The sequence below is a fragment of the Hemitrygon akajei genome, chromosome 3 (genome assembly GCF_048418815.1).
Source record: "Hemitrygon akajei chromosome 3, sHemAka1.3, whole genome shotgun sequence".
NCBI lineage: Eukaryota > Metazoa > Chordata > Chondrichthyes > Myliobatiformes > Dasyatidae > Hemitrygon > Hemitrygon akajei.
The window spans coordinates 54,403,814-54,421,414 of NC_133126.1; the positions used below are offsets into that span (position 1 = coordinate 54,403,814).

The 17,601-nt window shown below is 38.7% G+C and overlaps 1 protein-coding gene across 5 annotated transcripts in view; it reads left to right on the forward strand.

Annotated features, from left to right (window-relative positions):
- The first annotated feature begins 287 nt into the window (after positions 1–287).
- The window catches only part of arid4a (AT-rich interactive domain 4A), a 124,903-nt gene continuing 107,589 nt past the window's right edge, over positions 288–17,601 (forward strand). The window contains exons 1-2 of one of the 5 annotated variants that reach the window (XM_073039932.1): positions 288–372; positions 1,383–1,441. In XM_073039932.1, the coding sequence (XP_072896033.1) occupies positions 1,432–1,441 (10 nt within the window). In that variant the 5' untranslated portion in view covers positions 288–372; positions 1,383–1,431. Of the gene's footprint in view, positions 377–1,243; positions 1,262–1,382; positions 1,442–11,171; positions 11,439–17,601 lie in introns of those variants that run through there. The other 4 variants (XM_073039931.1, XM_073039933.1, XM_073039930.1 and 1 more) reach the window with 4 other exon arrangements.

Consider the following 17,601-nt stretch of genomic DNA (forward strand, 5'->3'; position numbering starts at 1 on the left):
GGCAGCCAAAAGCCGAGAATTTCCTGACCCGCCTCATCCTCCGCGCGCTCGCTACCTCTTCGACAGAAGCTCAAACAGCAAAAATCGCCACCAAGATGGCGCCGAAGCGCCTCTCCCCTCTGCGCTTGCGTACGGCTTGAGCGCCGTCTCTGACTGGGGGACATGCGCAAAAGGAGGGGAATGCGCTGCACCCTGGGCCCGAGCCGCCGCTCGGACCCGTTTCCATGTGACCGTGCAGCCAATTAGTGAGCTGTGCGGTCGCCTTGCTCAACATTCAGCCAATGGGAGTTCGAGAAGGGCAGGCTCGCTCAACAGCTTGTTATTTCGGTTTTCGCTGGGACCTAGGGAAGTGGACGTTAGCGGTGGACGTGTGTGAGTATGTAGCTCCCCGATCTCCCTATCAGCCCTTACTTCTGTAGTATTGGAGCACAAACAAAACTCCATCTGTTAGATTTCGCGTTGCGGGTGGGGGTTTGGTTCCCGGTTCCGGAGCTGAGGTGAATTCACTGGAGCCCTTTCCCCCTTCTCTCGGTTTAAAGTGAACGTAGGTGGGCATTGAATGGCAGTCAGCTCCGACTTCTCGTACTCGCCTGTTCACGCATTTTCTTGCTCCCCTTAGACCTGCAGTTCAATTGAAAACCACGGTTTTATTCTGTTGGGACATTAGAAAGGTGACTTGTACGTTTGCGGAGGTTCCTTGATTTTATTTTATTTATGTGTGAAACCTCGATCGTCGCGATTTTTGTTAAAGCGCCTTTATACGTGAGGGGGGACGGGCTTGAAAGGCGGTCCGAGGTAGCAATCCTCTTTTTAACTTCGCCACTGTTTCCCATCGACCTGTTTTAAAGTACTGGCCTCACTTGCTCTTCCCCAGATGGTACGCTTCTATAATCGCTTCGAACGAAAAGCAAACGAAAAGTCGCGCAAAATGAGCGATTTCTGTTCGGAGGGAGGGTGCTGGAGGGGGAGGGCGCGTTTCGTTGTCGATCTATGAGCGGAGAAGGCGACTGATTTGCCGGGACACCTCCATAATTGTACTACAGGATCCGAGCTTGTTGAACTGACATGGTGCAGAAAGCGAGAGAGCAATGGCGACGTGACACAGGATGGAGGAGCAAGCGGGAAGGGGCAGTTAAATTGTCCTCCAAGTCCACTCTCCTTTTTAATTGTATCTTCATTGATCTATAATTAGATTGTAAAATAATTTCAAGGATGTGAACTTCGTAGCTTCGCCTTCTTGAGACGAGTAGTGGAGGTCGAGGTGAGCGGGGGATGGGGAGGGCAAAATGTTATTTACATTAGAACCTTGTTCATGTACTTTTAGTTTTTGTAGATTTAATCGTACCAAACGAGTTAAGATCATATCCTTGTCTTAACTGCAGTGATCACCACTTCGAGCTGGAAGGACCCAAGTGAACAGGACACCCGAAAATGAAGGCAAGTTGTTTGCATTGACTCCATTACTTGTTGACTGTTTCATTTTTGACGAACGGATATATGCTGACCATTTTTGTCCAGAGTATAATGTTGGAATGTCTTATGCTGATTAATATTCTTTATTTTGCATTTAACCATGGGATGAACCAAATTGTACTAACATTAGGGCAAATGTTTGAGCTTTGTCAAAGATTTCAAAATGAATATTGACCATACCCAATAACAAACCAACTCAAGTACACTTAGTGAAACTTACAAAAGCATCTCAGAACAAGAAAGAAAATCTAATAAACTTAGATAAAGTGAAAGAGGAAAAGGTAAGAGAAGAATTGAGATATTTTGTTGAGAATCTTTCAAGTTTATTCGTAAATTGGGAACTGCTGGTGTCTTTTAAACTATCTTGTCATGTTTCTGGAAAGAATTTATTCTATTTTTAATTTTTTCCTAATCTGCGTTTGCAGAGTAACAGTTGAACAGGTAACTATGAATCCAAATGCTTTCCACTCACCTAAAAGTAATTTTGAACTGGCCATTTGTCCTGTTCTTTGGAACTGGATTTTTGTTTTGCTAAGTTTAAAGTTGTATTATAACTCAACAAATGGTGGTGTCATTCAGAATTGTTATAATGGAAGATCATTGACTTGAAATGTTAACCGTGTTTCTCTTTCCTCAGGTGCTGTCTAACTTGTTAAGTATTTCAATAATTCTTGTCTTATACAGTTTAATAGCAGTGTTTACGGGATAAATATTGATCAACACACAGGGTGAATACATGCTTTTTCTTTAATAATTGAACTTTCTACATTTCCCAGGAAGATGGCTCCTTGATTTAGCATGATACATAAAAAGGAAGCTTTTACTTTGGAAGATAGAAGAAATTGACTTTGAACTATGAATGCTTTATTAATTTCTACCCAATCTTCTTGTTATCTGTGGATCAGTCTGGTACTGTTTTCACTAAGTCAGAAGATTTATTTTCAAATTCTATTCTTAGCATTTAGCTATTTGGTGCCATATTGGATGAGTTATTGCTGAGATACTGTCTTATAGTTAAATGAACCACCTTCTCAGATCATAGAGCACTCCTCAAAGCAAGGTCAATATTATGTCAGTTATCTCTCATTGTTACAGAAACAGAATCTCTTGCAATGTTGTTTGTAGGTCCCTCTGTTTACAACATGACACTTTTTCCTACACTGATTGTATGTCTTGGTTAAAAACTCTCTGTGGTGGACACTAGAAAAGGTGTGAGATTTTTGGGATTGGAATTGTTTCATTACTGTCACATGTACCAAGATATAGTGAAAAGCTTGACTTGCTTGCTGTTAATATAGATCAATACGTTACACCCTGCGTTGAGGTAGAACAAGGTAAAACAATGCATAATAAGGTGTAACAGCTACAGGGAAAGTGAAGTGCGAGAAGGCAATAAGTTACAGGATCATAGGAAGGTAAATTGTGAGATCAAGAACCTTTTTTTATCATAGTAGAGAGCCATTTAATAGTTTATAATAGTGGGGTAAAAGCTGAGCTTAAGCGTGGTGCGTGCTTTCAGGGTTTAGTATCTTCTGCATGCTGGAAGGAGGAGAAGAGTAAGTGTCTAGAGTGGGTGGGGTCTTTGACTATGCTGGTTGCTTTGCTGAGGCATCAAGAAATATAGACATGAAGGGGAGGTTGGATTCCGTGATGTGCTGAACTGTGTCCACAACTCTCTGTATTTTCTTGTGGTCATGTGCAGAACTGTTGCCATACTGAGCTGTTAAGTATCCAGATAGTTGCTGTCTATCGTGCATCAATTAAAAATTGGTAAGGGTCGATGAGGACATGCTAAATTTAATTGGCAAATGTAATTGAGTTTGCTGGCCCAAGTGTATGGTTACTATTAAGTATTTTGCAGCTGCTAGGGTGATACCAGTAAGTATTCTTGCGACCTTTGGACCTCAAGATTAGATTGCTTCCAAATTTGACAGGTGATATTTTTCACAGAAAGCTCTATTCCGTTTTAGAATTATGATGGAATTTCATTGAAGCTAACTGTATCTTTCAGATTTTACCTAATTGTCATCAGCTCATGGGAAGGCCTTTTCTGTTTAATTTAAGCTCTAAGACATCTTGTATTTTTATTATAAAAAGAATGAATGGTATATTTCATAAAATTAGATGATGTAGCCCAGCTGACAAAATGCTGTTCATTTGGCTTTTGCTGATTTTGTTTCAAGGAAGCACAAATTGTAGTAGTAACAATTCACTTTGTCTTTGTTTACAAGTATAATTAGTTGTGTCCGAGGCACTGATTTATGACAGAATAAATAGAAGAGTTTGAGGTTTATTATTGAAATGTTTATTTAGAAATGGAATGATGGGAAGTCTTATCTATGGACGCTTTTGTGCTGTTTTTGGAATTAAAAGTTTGTGAACTATCTTGCAAGAAGAGGATAAAGTAAAATTATCGGGCTGGATACATGTCAGAAAGCATGGCAAAATGCAAACTTAACATTTCCTGGAAAATTTACTTAATTATTAATTTCCTTCCATTAGAGACAGTCTCGCTCATGGTGTTAAATGAAATATTTCAGTTTTAAACAGTAGATCAGTAATTGTTTTAAAATTAATGTGGAAAATAGGTTTATTTTGTTGCCATAAAGACCATAGACATAAACACAAATTCTGCAGATGCTGGAAATCAAGAGCAACACACTCAAAATTTGCTGAGTTCTACCAGCATTTTGTGTGTGTTGCCCCACACATATCACACAGCTTTAGTTTAAAAACTACCTTCAGAAATCCACAAGTTGATTTAGTAGATAATCCCAGGTTATGCAGGTACAGTTAACTACATAGTTAACTGTGATAGTTCTTAATAGAATATTTGGACACCAAGTTACTTCTAAGTAAGTCTGTTTTTGCATAAGGTAGAACAGTTGCAATGAGCTAGAATATAAAAGTTAAGATAACAAGTGCTGGTAATGTATAATGGGGGGGGGGAGAATTTTAGGTCTTTGTTTTAAATCCAATTGACAGATCTGAGTTTAATTGGTATTTTATCAACTTCTGCATGAGATAGAATCAGATGAATCAGTAAAAAAAAAAACCAAAAGGAGACATTTGTTTTTAAAGAAAAAACATTTTGCCAACATTGTAAGGGCAACACCTCTGTCATATTTGCAAAAACCATGCCATTGACTTAAACTGTATTAGGTCTGTGTTCCTCCACGCAAGTGCTTTAAGATAGTATTTCCAGAATTTCTGTGCTTATTTCTTATGTCATAATTGTTCCTGGATCTATAGTATAAGGACATTGTGAAATATCATCCAGTTTTCAGCACTAACAAAAGCAACTTCTGTTGTGATGAGTCCATTTGAGTAGAGTGATTTATTTTAAGACCTATTTTCTGTTGCTTTTCTCAAAAGATGATTGCGCATTTTCTTTCATGTAATAATTAAACAACTTGTTGGATTAACAAACTATAATAAAATAATTTGATATGATTAGAATATCTCATGTTATTGTGAACATGCACTGAGGTTCTGAAATAATTTCTGTGTTTTAACCTCCAGTAAATTACTTCAGATTTTTTATTTGAGTTTCTGGTAAAGTTCATGGCGGATCCCAGTGAAGGAGTTGAGAATTTTTTGGAAATATCTTGGATGACTGACAGAAAATTACAGACATCTTTAAGAGTGCATTTGTCCAGATTTGTTCAATAATTAATGGAAGATAGAACAGTATAGCAAAGAACAGGCCTTTCAGCCCACAATATTATGCAGAACAAATTAAATTAGTAATCAGATGCCCAACTAAACTAATCACTCGGCCCACACAATGTCCATATCATTCCATTTCCTGCACATTTATCTGCCTAGCCAAGGGCCTCTTGACTGCCTTTGTTGTATTTGCTTCCATCAGCACCTGTGGCAGTGCATTCTCTGTGTAAAAGAAAACTTGCTCCATACATCTTTGAACTTGTCCCTTCTCAGCTTAAATGCAAGCTCTCTGGTAATAGACATGTCAACTGTGGGGTAAAAATACTATACTATATACTTTTTATGATCTTATAACTTTCTAACAGATCTCCCTTCAACCTCCATTGCTCCAGAGAAAATCTTTCTTGCCTCTCCTTATAGTACATGCTTCTAATCCAGACGGCATCCTGTTAAACACCTCTCCAAAGCCTCAATATCCTTCCTATAATGGGATAACCAGAACTGAATGCAATACTCCAGATGTGGCATTGGTAGGGTTTATATAAAGTTGTATTATTACTTCCTGGCTCTTGTACTCAATTCATTGACTAAAGGTAAGCATTACAATACACCTTTACCACCCTAACCAAATTTCAGGGAGCTATGGACTTGAATCACAATATCCCTCTGCACCTCAACACTGTTAAGAGTCCTGCCATTAGCAATGTACTGTCCCATTACATTTGATCTGCCAAAGTGTTACATGTTCTATTAGGTCAGGTTAAACCCCATCTGCAATTTTTCCACCCATATGTACCACAGCATCAACATTCTTCATGTCATCTGCAAACTTACCAACTCACTCATTTTCCTAATAGCTTTGTATACGATTGTAAAACATTTTTCTTTCATAGTCATATATGATGGCGATGGCTCAGTGATTTGCAGCTGAACTGTGACCGAAGTATTTGCCCAAAGTCAGAAGGAAAAGATTCTACAGAACTGAAATGCAGCCCATTGAGTTCTTTATTTAAAAAGCATTTGGCATAATAAATTCTCAAGCTGTTTGATATAAGTGCATATATTGACATAGCTTGTTTATAGGCATAAGTCAGCTTTTTGAATAGAAGGATTAAGTAACAAGTTAAGTCCTAAATTCAGGCATTCTCAGAAAACTGGAATAGAAACAATCTTTGGTAACATTATTAGTATGATTAAAACATTCATGGCTACAATCATGAAAGTTAATTTTGAGATGAGTTATTTGAAAGGTACTATCACTAGGCCATGATAGGTTAAAGGTTCTGCCTCTACACTGTAGAACCTTACATGTTTAAAACTGTCCACCATATTATTTTTGAAGTGAAAGTTAAATATAAGCTGTGAATGTTTTGAAAATCAGTACTGTTGATAGCTGAAGGACAAATTTCAGGGATGGATAATGCAAGTATTTTTCTTAACTTGAAATTTTTTTTCTCCCCACGATTGACACTGCATTGGGAAAGTGGGCCAATCTGATTGTGCACATTTTCCACTATAAATACATAACTTTAATGTTTACTTGAGCTAGTGAAAATTAAGTTATGTACAATTATTGCTATCAATGTAGTGATCTGTTAAGACAATTTGAGTCAGTTTTAACCCCAGTTTTAAAAGTCATTCTTTGATGCATGGAAATGGTCATTTTATTCATGCTCAGATGTTGTTAGATCTCTCCAGAATATGTAAGAGAAAGCAATACAAACAAAATGCTGGATAAACAGGTGGGGGTGAGGGGAAGGAAGATAGCTAGACAGTGATAAGTGAAGCCTGGTGTGTGGGAAAGGTAGAGCTGGAGAGGAAGGAACCTGATAGAAGAGTGGACCATAGGAAAAAGGAAGGGCACCATGGTGAGATGATAGGAAGAAGAGAAGAGGTAAGAGGCCAGAGTGGGGAAAAGAAGAAGAGGGAAGATGGAGGGAAAGAAATTTTACTGGAAGGAGTAATCAGTGTTCGTTCTATAAGGTTGAAGGCTACCCAGACAGAATATGAGGTGGTGTTCTTCCACACTGAGAGTGGCCTCATCGTTGCACAAGGGGCCATGGACCGACATGTCAGAATAGGAATAGAAAATAAAATGGTTGGCTACTGGGAAATTCTGCTTTTGGTATAAGTGCTTGACAAAGTGGTCACCCAGTTTATAACGGATCTCACCAATGTAGAGGAGGCTGCACCAGGGGCATCTGATGCAATTGGCAACCCCAACAGATTTGCATGTGAAGTGTTGTCCTACTCCACCTTTTCCCTTCCTGGAAAGGGGTCTTCCTCCTTCCTTTCCCATCCTGCAAAGGGGTCTCAGAAGAAAAGTTGATTTTTCGTTTCCATTGATGCTTCCTGACCTGTTGAGTTCCTCCAGCATTTTGTTTATGATGCTTTGGGTTTCCAGCATCTGCAGGATTTCTTGTGTTTATGTAAGAAAAACCTTTTGTTATGATTTATCTGATTTTTTTTTTGTTGTTGTTCCCATACTTGTAGTATTTACTTCACTGAATAATAATAGAAAGGTTTAATGCAGCATTTTAAGGCTGCTAATATGTGTGTGATGAATATTGTTGGCTTACTATATTCTTACATGCACGTTAATTAAACTTCAGGAGTGTAGTCAAAACGTATTTTGTTGTTCAGATTTGTGGTTCAATGTTTAGCAACAGTAGTTCACAGTCCTTTGGTATAGCCTGCTTCTTGGTTTATTTTATAGTGTAATAAGCTTTTAAGATGTTCTGCAATTAATGTTTTAAAAAAATTTTCAACCCTTTCCATTTGCTTGAAGCTATTATTTTGATAAATGTTTTTATAAAATGGCAGCTTACATGAAATTCAGATTTGGTGGCTTAGAGTTGCAGGGTGAATAAACTGGCAGAGAGATTATGTAGTATGTGAACGGAGATGTATCAAAATATGAAGGATAAGTTTTGTACATAACTGAATATGTTGGTGCAGTTCTATGAAAGATATACGATAAGCTTCAGAAGTGCTAATATTACAACAGAATCTAATTGGAGCTCAGAGATCTATAGTTTGGGCATGCAATTGTAAATTTGGAATTTAATTGTTTTAAAAAAAGTGTATTTTTTCCATTTTCAAGGCATACATTATCGTGTTCTGGGCTAGCTAAAGGTAAACCATCATCATTATCTTCATTATATGCTGTGTCATGAAGTGGGCAATCACGGTCCCACGACCATGATAGTACTTGGCATATTTTTCTACAGAAGTCGTTTGCCATTGCCGCCTTCTGGGCAATTATCAATACTCTTCAGAGCTTGTCTGCTGGCATCAGTCGTCTCATAACCAGGACTTGTGATGTGCACCAGCTGCTCATACAACCATCTACCTGCTCCTCCTGCCCTATGGCTTCAGGTGACCCTGATTGGGGAGGGGGGATCGGGCGGCTAAGCAGGTGCTGCACCTCGCCCACGGGTGACTGATACCTCAGCTAGAGACGTATCTCCACCTGCCACCCAAAGGTAAACTAATTTTTTTATTCCTCCATTATTAGGTATTTTAATCTTCCTCTGCCCCTAAATAAAGTTCAGAATCTGAATAAGGTTTATTATCGCTGACATATGTCATGAAATTTATTGTATTTGGGCAGAAGTATAGAGAAAAACATGAATAATTACTATTAAGTTACAATGTAAATATAAATAGAGTGAAAGAGAAATAGTGAGGTTGGGTTTGTGGGTTCATTGACCATTCAGATATCTGATGGCGGAGGGGAAGAAACTGTTCCTGAAATGTTGAGTATGGGTCTATAAGCAGAGAGTCCCCCCTGGGTGGTGAATATCCTTAATGATGGAAGCTATCTCCTTGCTGCACTGTCTTTTGAAGAGGATAAATGTGTGGCTGAGGGATTGGAGGGGGGGTGGGGATTCAGATTTCTGGATTATTGGGAACTGTTTTGGGACAGGCATGACCTGTACAAAAAAGACAGGGGTTGCACTTGAATCCCAGGGGAACCAATATCCTGGCAGGGAGGTTTGCTAATGCTATCGGGGAGAGTTTGAACTAGAGTTGCTGGGAGGTGGGAACTGAATTGAAGACACGGAGGAAGGGGCTGTTGGCTCTCAAATAGAGAAAGATTGGAGACAGTGCGAGAAGGAGGATAGGTAGGTGATAGAGAAGGGATGCGTTCAGACCAGTGGTTTGAGGTGTGTCTGTTTTAATGCAAGGAGTATTATGAACAAAGCGGATGAGCTTAGAGTGTGGATCAGTACTTGGAGCTATGATGATGTGGCCATTACAGAGACTTAGATGGCTCATGGGCAGGAATGGTTACCTGGAGTGCCTGGCTTTAGATGTTTCAGAAAGGACAGGGAGGGAGGGAATAGAGGTGTGGCACTGCTGATCAGAGATAGTGTCACAGCTGCAGAAAAGGAGGAAGTCATGGAGGGATTGTCTACTGAGTCTCTGTGGGTGGAAGTTAAAAACAGGAAGGGGTCAATAACCCTACTGGGTGTTTATAATAGACCACTCAATAGTAACAGGGACATCGAGGAGCACATAGGGAGACAGATTCTGTAAAGGTGTAATAATAACAGGGTTGTCGTGGTGGGAGATTTAAATTTCCCAAATATTGATTGGCATGTCCCTGGAGCGAGGGGTTTAGATGGGGTGGAATTTGTTAGGTATGTTCAGGAAGGTTTCCTGACACAATATGTAGATAAGCCTACAAGAGGAGAGGCTGTACTTGATGTGATATTGGGAAATGAACCTGGTCAGGTGTCATGTCTCTTATTGGGAGAGCATTTTGGACATAGTGATCACAATTCTGTCTCCTTTACCATAGAATTGGAGAGGGATAGAAACAGACAAGTTAGGGAAACGTTTAATTGGAGTAAGGAGAAATATGAGGCTATCAGGCAGGAACTTGGAAGCATAAATTGGGAACAGATGTTCTCAGGGAAATGTATGGCAGAAGTGTGGCAAATGTTCAGGGGATGTTTGTGTGGTGTTCTGCATAGGTACGTTTCAATGAGACGGGAAGAATGGTAGGGTACAGGAACAATGGTGTACCAAGGCTGTTGAAAATCTAGTTAAGAAGAAAAGAAAAGCTTACAAAACGTTAAAAAAAAAGTAGGTAATAATAGAGATCTAGAAGATTATAAGGCCAGCAGGAAGGAGCTTAAAACAGAAATTAGGAGAGCCAGAAGGGGGCGTGAGAAGGCCTTGGCGGGCAGGATAAAGGAAAACCCCAGGGCATTCTACAAGTATGTGAAGAGCAAGAGGATAAGGCGTTAGAGAATAGGACCAATCAAGTGTAACAGTAGACAAGTGTGTATGGAACTGGAGGAGATGGCAGAGATATTTGATGAATACTTTGCTTCAGTATTTACTACGGAAAAGGATCTTGGCACTTGTAGGGATGGATTGAAAAGCTTGAGCATATAGACATTAAGAAAGAGGATGTGCTGGAGCTTTTGGAAAGCGTCAAGTTGAATAAGTCTCCGGGACTGGATGAGATGTACCCTTGGCTACTGTGGGAGGTGAGGGAGGAGATTGCTGAGCCTCTGGCAAGGAGAGTCTGATCTCCTCACTAAAGGAAGGATATGGAAATTATAGAAAGGGTGCAGAGGAGATTTACAAGAATGTCTGAATTGGGGGCATGCCTTATGAGAATAGGTTGAGTGAACTCGGCCTTTTCTCCTTGGAGTGACGGAGGATGAGAGGTGACCTGATAGAGGTGTATAAGATAATGAGAGGCATTGATCTTGTTGATAGTCAGAGGCTTGTTCCCAGGGCTGAAATGGCTAACACGAGGGCACAGTTTTAAGGTGCTTGGAAGTAAGTACAGAGGAGATGTCAGGGGTAAGTTTCTTCCACGCAGAGGGTGGTGAGTACGTGGAATGGGCTGCTGGCGGCAGTGGTGGAGGCGAATATGATAGGGTCTTTTAAGAGACTCCTGGATAGGTACATGGAGCTTAGAAAAATAGAGGGCTATGGGTAACCCTAGGTAATTTCTAAAGTAAGTACATATTTGGCACAGCTTTGTGGGCCGAAGGGCCTGTATTATGCTGTAGTTTTTCTATGTTTCTATATACATGAGAGTGATGTGGGTGAATTTAGGGACAGACCAGAGTTGTAAGTCTACGCTCTGCTTTTGAAAGTCAGTGACACGGACATGGGATATCCGTAGACTGGGCCGGGATGTCTGGCTGCATATCAGGCTGACAGACTAGTGAAGATGAAGGCTGGTGAATCGTCCAGGGTCAGCAAGTCCACAGTTGGAATTCCGTGTGGGCTCAAGAATGATGCTCGATGACCTCCAGGGTTTGCAGGTTAGTGACAACTGAGTTCCAGACCTGGTGTTTGGGATCCCTTTATTGGTGATTCTGAAGTTTGAGGCCAGGTGTTTGTTCAGTGATCAACAGGTCCTGTGGGTGAGCCCGGGATGGAGGCCTGATTTGATCCAAATCGTAAGTCATAAAGTCAGAACACTACAGCAGAGATACTGGCCCCTTGGCCCATCTAGCTATTAATCTGCCCAGTCCCACCAGGAGTGTTGGTGGTTAATGTTAATGCAAATGATGCATTTCACTGTGTATTTCAATGTATATGTGATAAATAGATATGAACCTTGAAGTATAGCTGCTGATCAGCCACCTTTGTGATTGCTTCACAATTCTGGGCTTAGGATAACTTCTCTGAAATGTTGACACACAGGAAATTGAGGGTGCACATCCTTTCTTTCCATCACTGATCCCTCAATGAGGACTGGTGTGCATTCTCCCACTTTATCCTTCATGAAGTCCACAATAATTTCCTTAGTCTTGACATTGAGTGCAAGGTTGTTGTTGCACTGTTGCTCAGTCAGCCAATTTATTTTGCTCTTGTAGACCTCCTTGTCGTCATCTGAGATTCCGCCAACAACAGTGATGTCATCAGCAAATTTATAGATGGTGTTGGAGCTGTGCCTATCCACAGAGTTGCAAGTGTAGAGGGAGTAGAGCAGTGGACTAAGCACCATCCTTAAGGTGTGCTTGTGTTTATTACCAGCAAGGAGGAGACATTACTGATTTGCACTGATGGTGGTCTACCAATGAGGAAGAGAACCTCGTTACAGAGGCCCATGTTTTGAAGCTTGTTGATTAATACTGAGTGGGTGATGGTATTGAACCCTGAGCTGTAATCGCTAATTACCTGATATTTACCTGATGTCATTATATAGGTTGTCTGTTTTGGTCTTCTGCAGTTACTTAAATGAGCTGTGATCCTGCATTTCTCTTTACTCTTTTGCATTATGACCATAGGAGAATATTTCATTTAATTGATTCCATTCCCACTAAACTTCAGATTGTCCAATTTCTTTTTTTTTGTTGGTAGAAATCACAGATTATTTCCCAGGCTTCTCCATAATGCTTCTTAAAATTTGTTGTTGATAGCACCCCATATTTGATTTCTCTTATAAAAATGTGCTCCTTTTTTGACCTAGAACACATAGAATTGTAACAGCAGAAAAAGAGACATTCAGCTGATCAAATCTGGACATATTCTTGGCTTTGCTATGCATCAGTCCCATCATCCTCTTCCTTATTGTAGTATTAAACATTTTTTTAAAACGTAGAAATGTTTACCTTCGTTCTTGAAAGCCATTCTTTTCAAGCAATGCATTTATTTTCACATCCAAAATCTCAAATGACCTGCCTTGTAAAGTCATATATTATCCATCACTGACTGACCTCTCTAACCCTCTGGCTTATTCAACCATGTATCTCTCTCAAGTATTTACTTTTGTTTAACTCTATTTTTTTCTGTAATAATGTAGCTGACAATCTCTGGCAATGTTTCTTTTTCCTTTTAATCACATACCTGCAGTTCCTGACAGACGAGTCAGAATGTTTCTTCACCTAAATGCTTGAAGGAAATGTTTCACTTGGAGCAGCAGAGTCAGGTTTGATATTGTACATTGGCAATACCAAGCTTCACATCATTTCTTTCATCTTCACTACAACAAGAGTTGCAAGAAAAAGTTTGTGAACGCTTTGCAGTTATCAGGTTTTCTGCATTAATTACTCATAAAATGTGGTCTGATCTTCTAAGTCACAATAATAGACAAACAATCTGCCTAAACTAATAACATGCAAACAGTTGTACTTCTCAACAATAATGAATATGCTTACATTTAAACGATCACAGTCTGGGTTCAAGAAAGTATGTGAACCACCTGGGTAATGCCTTCTATAAAAGCTATTTGGAGTCAGGTGTTCTGATTAATGAGATGAGATTGGAGGTGTGGGTTGTTGGGGTGCGCTGTCCTATATAAAGGACACACAAGTCAAGTTACTGACAGAGCATGCTCTTCTCATGAAAGACCTGTTTGTGTGCACCATGCCTTAGAAGAAGAATTGTAGAGATATCATGAAGCTGGCTCCAAAATCATTTCTGAAGACCTGAGTGTTCACCAGTCCACAGTAAGAGAAATTGGCTACAAATGGAAGAAATTCAGTGCTAGGAGAGGGCATTCTGCAAAGATCACAACAAGAGCACAAAGTGCAATGTGCAAGGAGGTGAAAAAGAACACAAGGGTAACAACAAGAGACCTGCAAAAATCTCTGGAATTTGCTGAAGTCTATTTTCATAAGAAAAACACAAAATGGTGTTCATGGAAGGACACTACAGAAGAAACTACTGCTCTCCACAATGAATTCAAAATTGTATTGAGACATTTTACAAGAGAATGTCAAGGTAGCGTTCCGTCATCTGAAGCTTAATAGAAGTTGTATGATGCAATGAGACAATGATCCAGAACACGTGTAAATCAGCAACAGAATGGTTTAAAAAGAAGAAAATTTGTGTTTTGGGATGGCCAAGTAAGAGTCCAGACCTTAACCGAATTGAGATGCTGTGGCATGAACTGAAACAGTTTTGTATAGAGGAATGGTGTAAAATACCTCCTTGGTGTTGTGTAACTCTGATCAGCAGCTGCAGGAAACATTTGATGGAGGTTATTGTTTCTAAAGGAGGATCTACCAGTTACTAAATACAAGGGTTCTCATACTTTTTCCAGCCTGGACTGTGAGTGATTAAACAATGATTCAATAAAGACATGAAAAGTACAAGTGTTTGTGTTTTATTTGTGTTTGTCTATTATTGTGACTTAGATGAAGATCAGAACACATGTTATGAGTAATTAATGCAGAAAACCAGGTAATTGCAAAAGGTTTACTAACGTTTTCTTGCAACTGTATGTTGTTAGACTGATTTACATTTTGGAGTATGTTGCAGTTTAATCAGGGAAAACATTGCATATTTATCTTCACAAGTAAATGAAGAAAAATTCACCATTCCTCATTACAGGAACTCCTGCTTTTGGTTTCTGTTACAATCCTGCATTAGTTCCTGGTTGAGATAGTCATTATTCCATAAGATACAAAATAATATCATATAGCTGAGAGTATCTCAAGGACTGTAAAAGGGATTCGTACAAATATTTCTCCCAATTGGCTTTGAGCAACTTCAACTGTTTGTATTGTAATTTGGATATAAGGCATCACATTTGCCTGAGACAGAGTGAATGATACAGCTGTTAGTTTTCTTCAAGTTAAGTCAGTGCACCGCCTGTCCCTTACATGTATGTTCTATGTGAGGTTTTGCCTCCACCTCGATTATTCCAAACAACATAACCTTGTATTCTTTTTGTTTGCATACTGCTTTCCCCATATCTGTGGTGTTTGCCTCAAACATTTAATGGTTGTGGCTTCCATATTCTTGGCCCTCTTAAATAAGTTTCTTATGAATTCCTAATTCAATTTATTGGTGATTGATATTTGCAAATTCTTCTGGAAAAGAAATAAGGAAATTCAGAATTTCTAAGAGAAATACTTTTTTTTAATGTCAATAAATTTGGATCTTCTTTTGCTCTGTAGATTTTTCTGTTTTTGCATTTTCTTTTTAAAGCGTCTTCCACGTTCTATCCTTACAGGTCTTCTCCACAAGATGGTTCATAAAGCCTTTGATTTTAGTTCAAGTTTACTTTTTCCATTTCACTCATTTTTGGATTTGTTTGTTATGCACCTCTGAAGCACTTTGCCCTGTCAATAGAATATTGTGCTCTTAAAGATACAGTAGTTAATTTGAAGATAATTAGTCTTTTTTGTGTCATTATTGTAAAGCTTATCTGTTTGTTGCATTTCTTTTATGTACATTGCACTGATCTCAACTTTGATTTAATGAAGGATATATGAAATATAACAGGAGCTGTCTGCTTCTGCTTTCTGTGTCTATGGAAGTGAATCCTAGAACCACTTTTACATTTATATGGACTTATTTATCTGCACTGCTCTTGCTTGAACAAATGTCTAGTTTCATTGTTTTACCCTGTCCATGTACATATGCAGGTTTCCTGAACTTATCCATACTGCCAAAATGTGATATTTTGCTTATCGTGCTGAAATTTATTTTAGTTTCATTTTGAAACTGTACACCAAATTCTCACTCCATAATCATTAATTTACCTTGCAAAACAATTGAATGTCACTTTTTGTGCATCCATTTCTTTCTAAATAGTGGATGCTTGTTTTTCATTCAGTTGTTGGTCCCTGGGCTCCAAGCACCCAAATGATCTCAAATCTTCAGTTTTATTGAAAGCTTTTGAAAAATCAAAATACATTTTGGTTTCTATTACATTTCAAACATCAGAAGAATTAAGGAAAGCTGGTCAAATATTTTGTTCTCTTTTGCTGTTGTTTTAATTTTAATCTTTAAATTCTCTGCTACATCATTGAGTGAGAATTGCATTATTTTCTCTGTCATCATCACCATTAACTCTGTCTGCCTGAATGTAGACCTCATTTCCAAAGACATTCTTGGGAAGTATGCTGATGAAGTGATTTTGGTTTTGGCATGAATATTGAGAAGGAAGAAACTTTTCCTTTATGTCGTGCTTATCTGAGAAGCCAGATAAGCTAGGTAACCTTTCAACCAAAAGGTAACAGTTTTAACATGAAAGATTGCAGATGCTGGAAATTGGGATAAACAACAAAAAATGCTAAAGGAATTCAGCAAGTCAGACAGTATCTATGGAGGGAAATGAATGGTCGATGTTTGTAGCCGACAGTTGAAGAGTCCTGATGAAGGATCTTGGATTGAAATGTAAACTGTTCATTTTCCTCCATACATGCTGTCTGGCCTGTTGAGTTCTTATCAGCATTTTGTGTGTGTTGAGGTATTTTATAACCTGTCTTTCTATCCCACTCTTTTTCTCTCTCTCCCGCTGTATCTCTCCTGTCTCCCGATGTATCTTCTCCCCTCATGTATACACACATAGTTACATATAACTGAGAATTATTTTTTACTCTGGCTCCAATTCTTGAAAAGAGTGGAGTTCTGTTGAGGTTTTCTTATTAGTAGTTTCTACTTTTGCATCTGCTTACTAAATGATTTAGTCCATAATCAAGAAAACAGTCTGACTCCTTGGATCCTAGGTGGCGTGCAAGAGCAGAATATTTTGTTTATTTGAAATCGATCAGCATCTGCCCGTAATTGTAGCAAGCTCCACTGACATGCTGGCTATGACTGAAATCTGCACATACAAAGGCAAATCTGAGTGTTGTCCGTTTAACACAGTATTTAATTGATGTCGATTGCAGACAGTGGTTTGAAATTTACTGAATTGACAACAATAACTTCCTTTTGCCTGTACACTAAGCATGGCAGCATACTTAGGTAATGTGTACTTTCAGTTTACAGTTTTAAATGTATACAATTGTAAAATTTACAGTCATTATGTTAATGCATAATGTTCCATTCAAGCATGATTTTCCTGTAATGTATTTTACCTGAGATATAAAGTGTTTGATCAGCATGTTTAGTTTTCTTTTTAAAATTGTATTCCAAGCTACAAATATGTTTTTGTTGGCAGTTGATGTACAACTTTCTGGAGTCTTGTCATCTATTTTTGTCATAAGTTAACCATTATATAAATTCACTGGAGAAATACAAGCCTAAAACTAAGAAGTAAGTTTAATTAAGTTAAATACAGGAGTGAACATTAGATATATTGGTGTTTAGTTTGTGGCAGTTTGTTTTGAGTGGTTTAGTATTTTACGAGAGAGCTGTCATTGTTGCGGCAAAGTTCCAATTTTGTATCTGGTTTCTTTAGTTTATTTGGCTAGTGAGAATTCGATATGGTTCACGGTTAAAGATCTCAGTCCTCATGTTCGTCATTAACTGATGTATGTTCGAGGATATGAATGTTTTGGAGCTTTAGGTGATTGCTTTCTTAAGCTAGAGGAATCCAATGGCTTTTATTTAGCAGCTGCCAATCACGTTTCACTTACTGTTTTTATTTATGAGTGATGTATTTACTAATAGCAGATGTTTAGGCTTGTTAATTAGGACTGTTTATTTTAAAGAAGAGAGAAAGTGAGAATTCTGTTATAATTACATGTTTGATCACTTTTTTGGCAAAAGCAATAAAGAAGCATACATTCAGCATCTAAA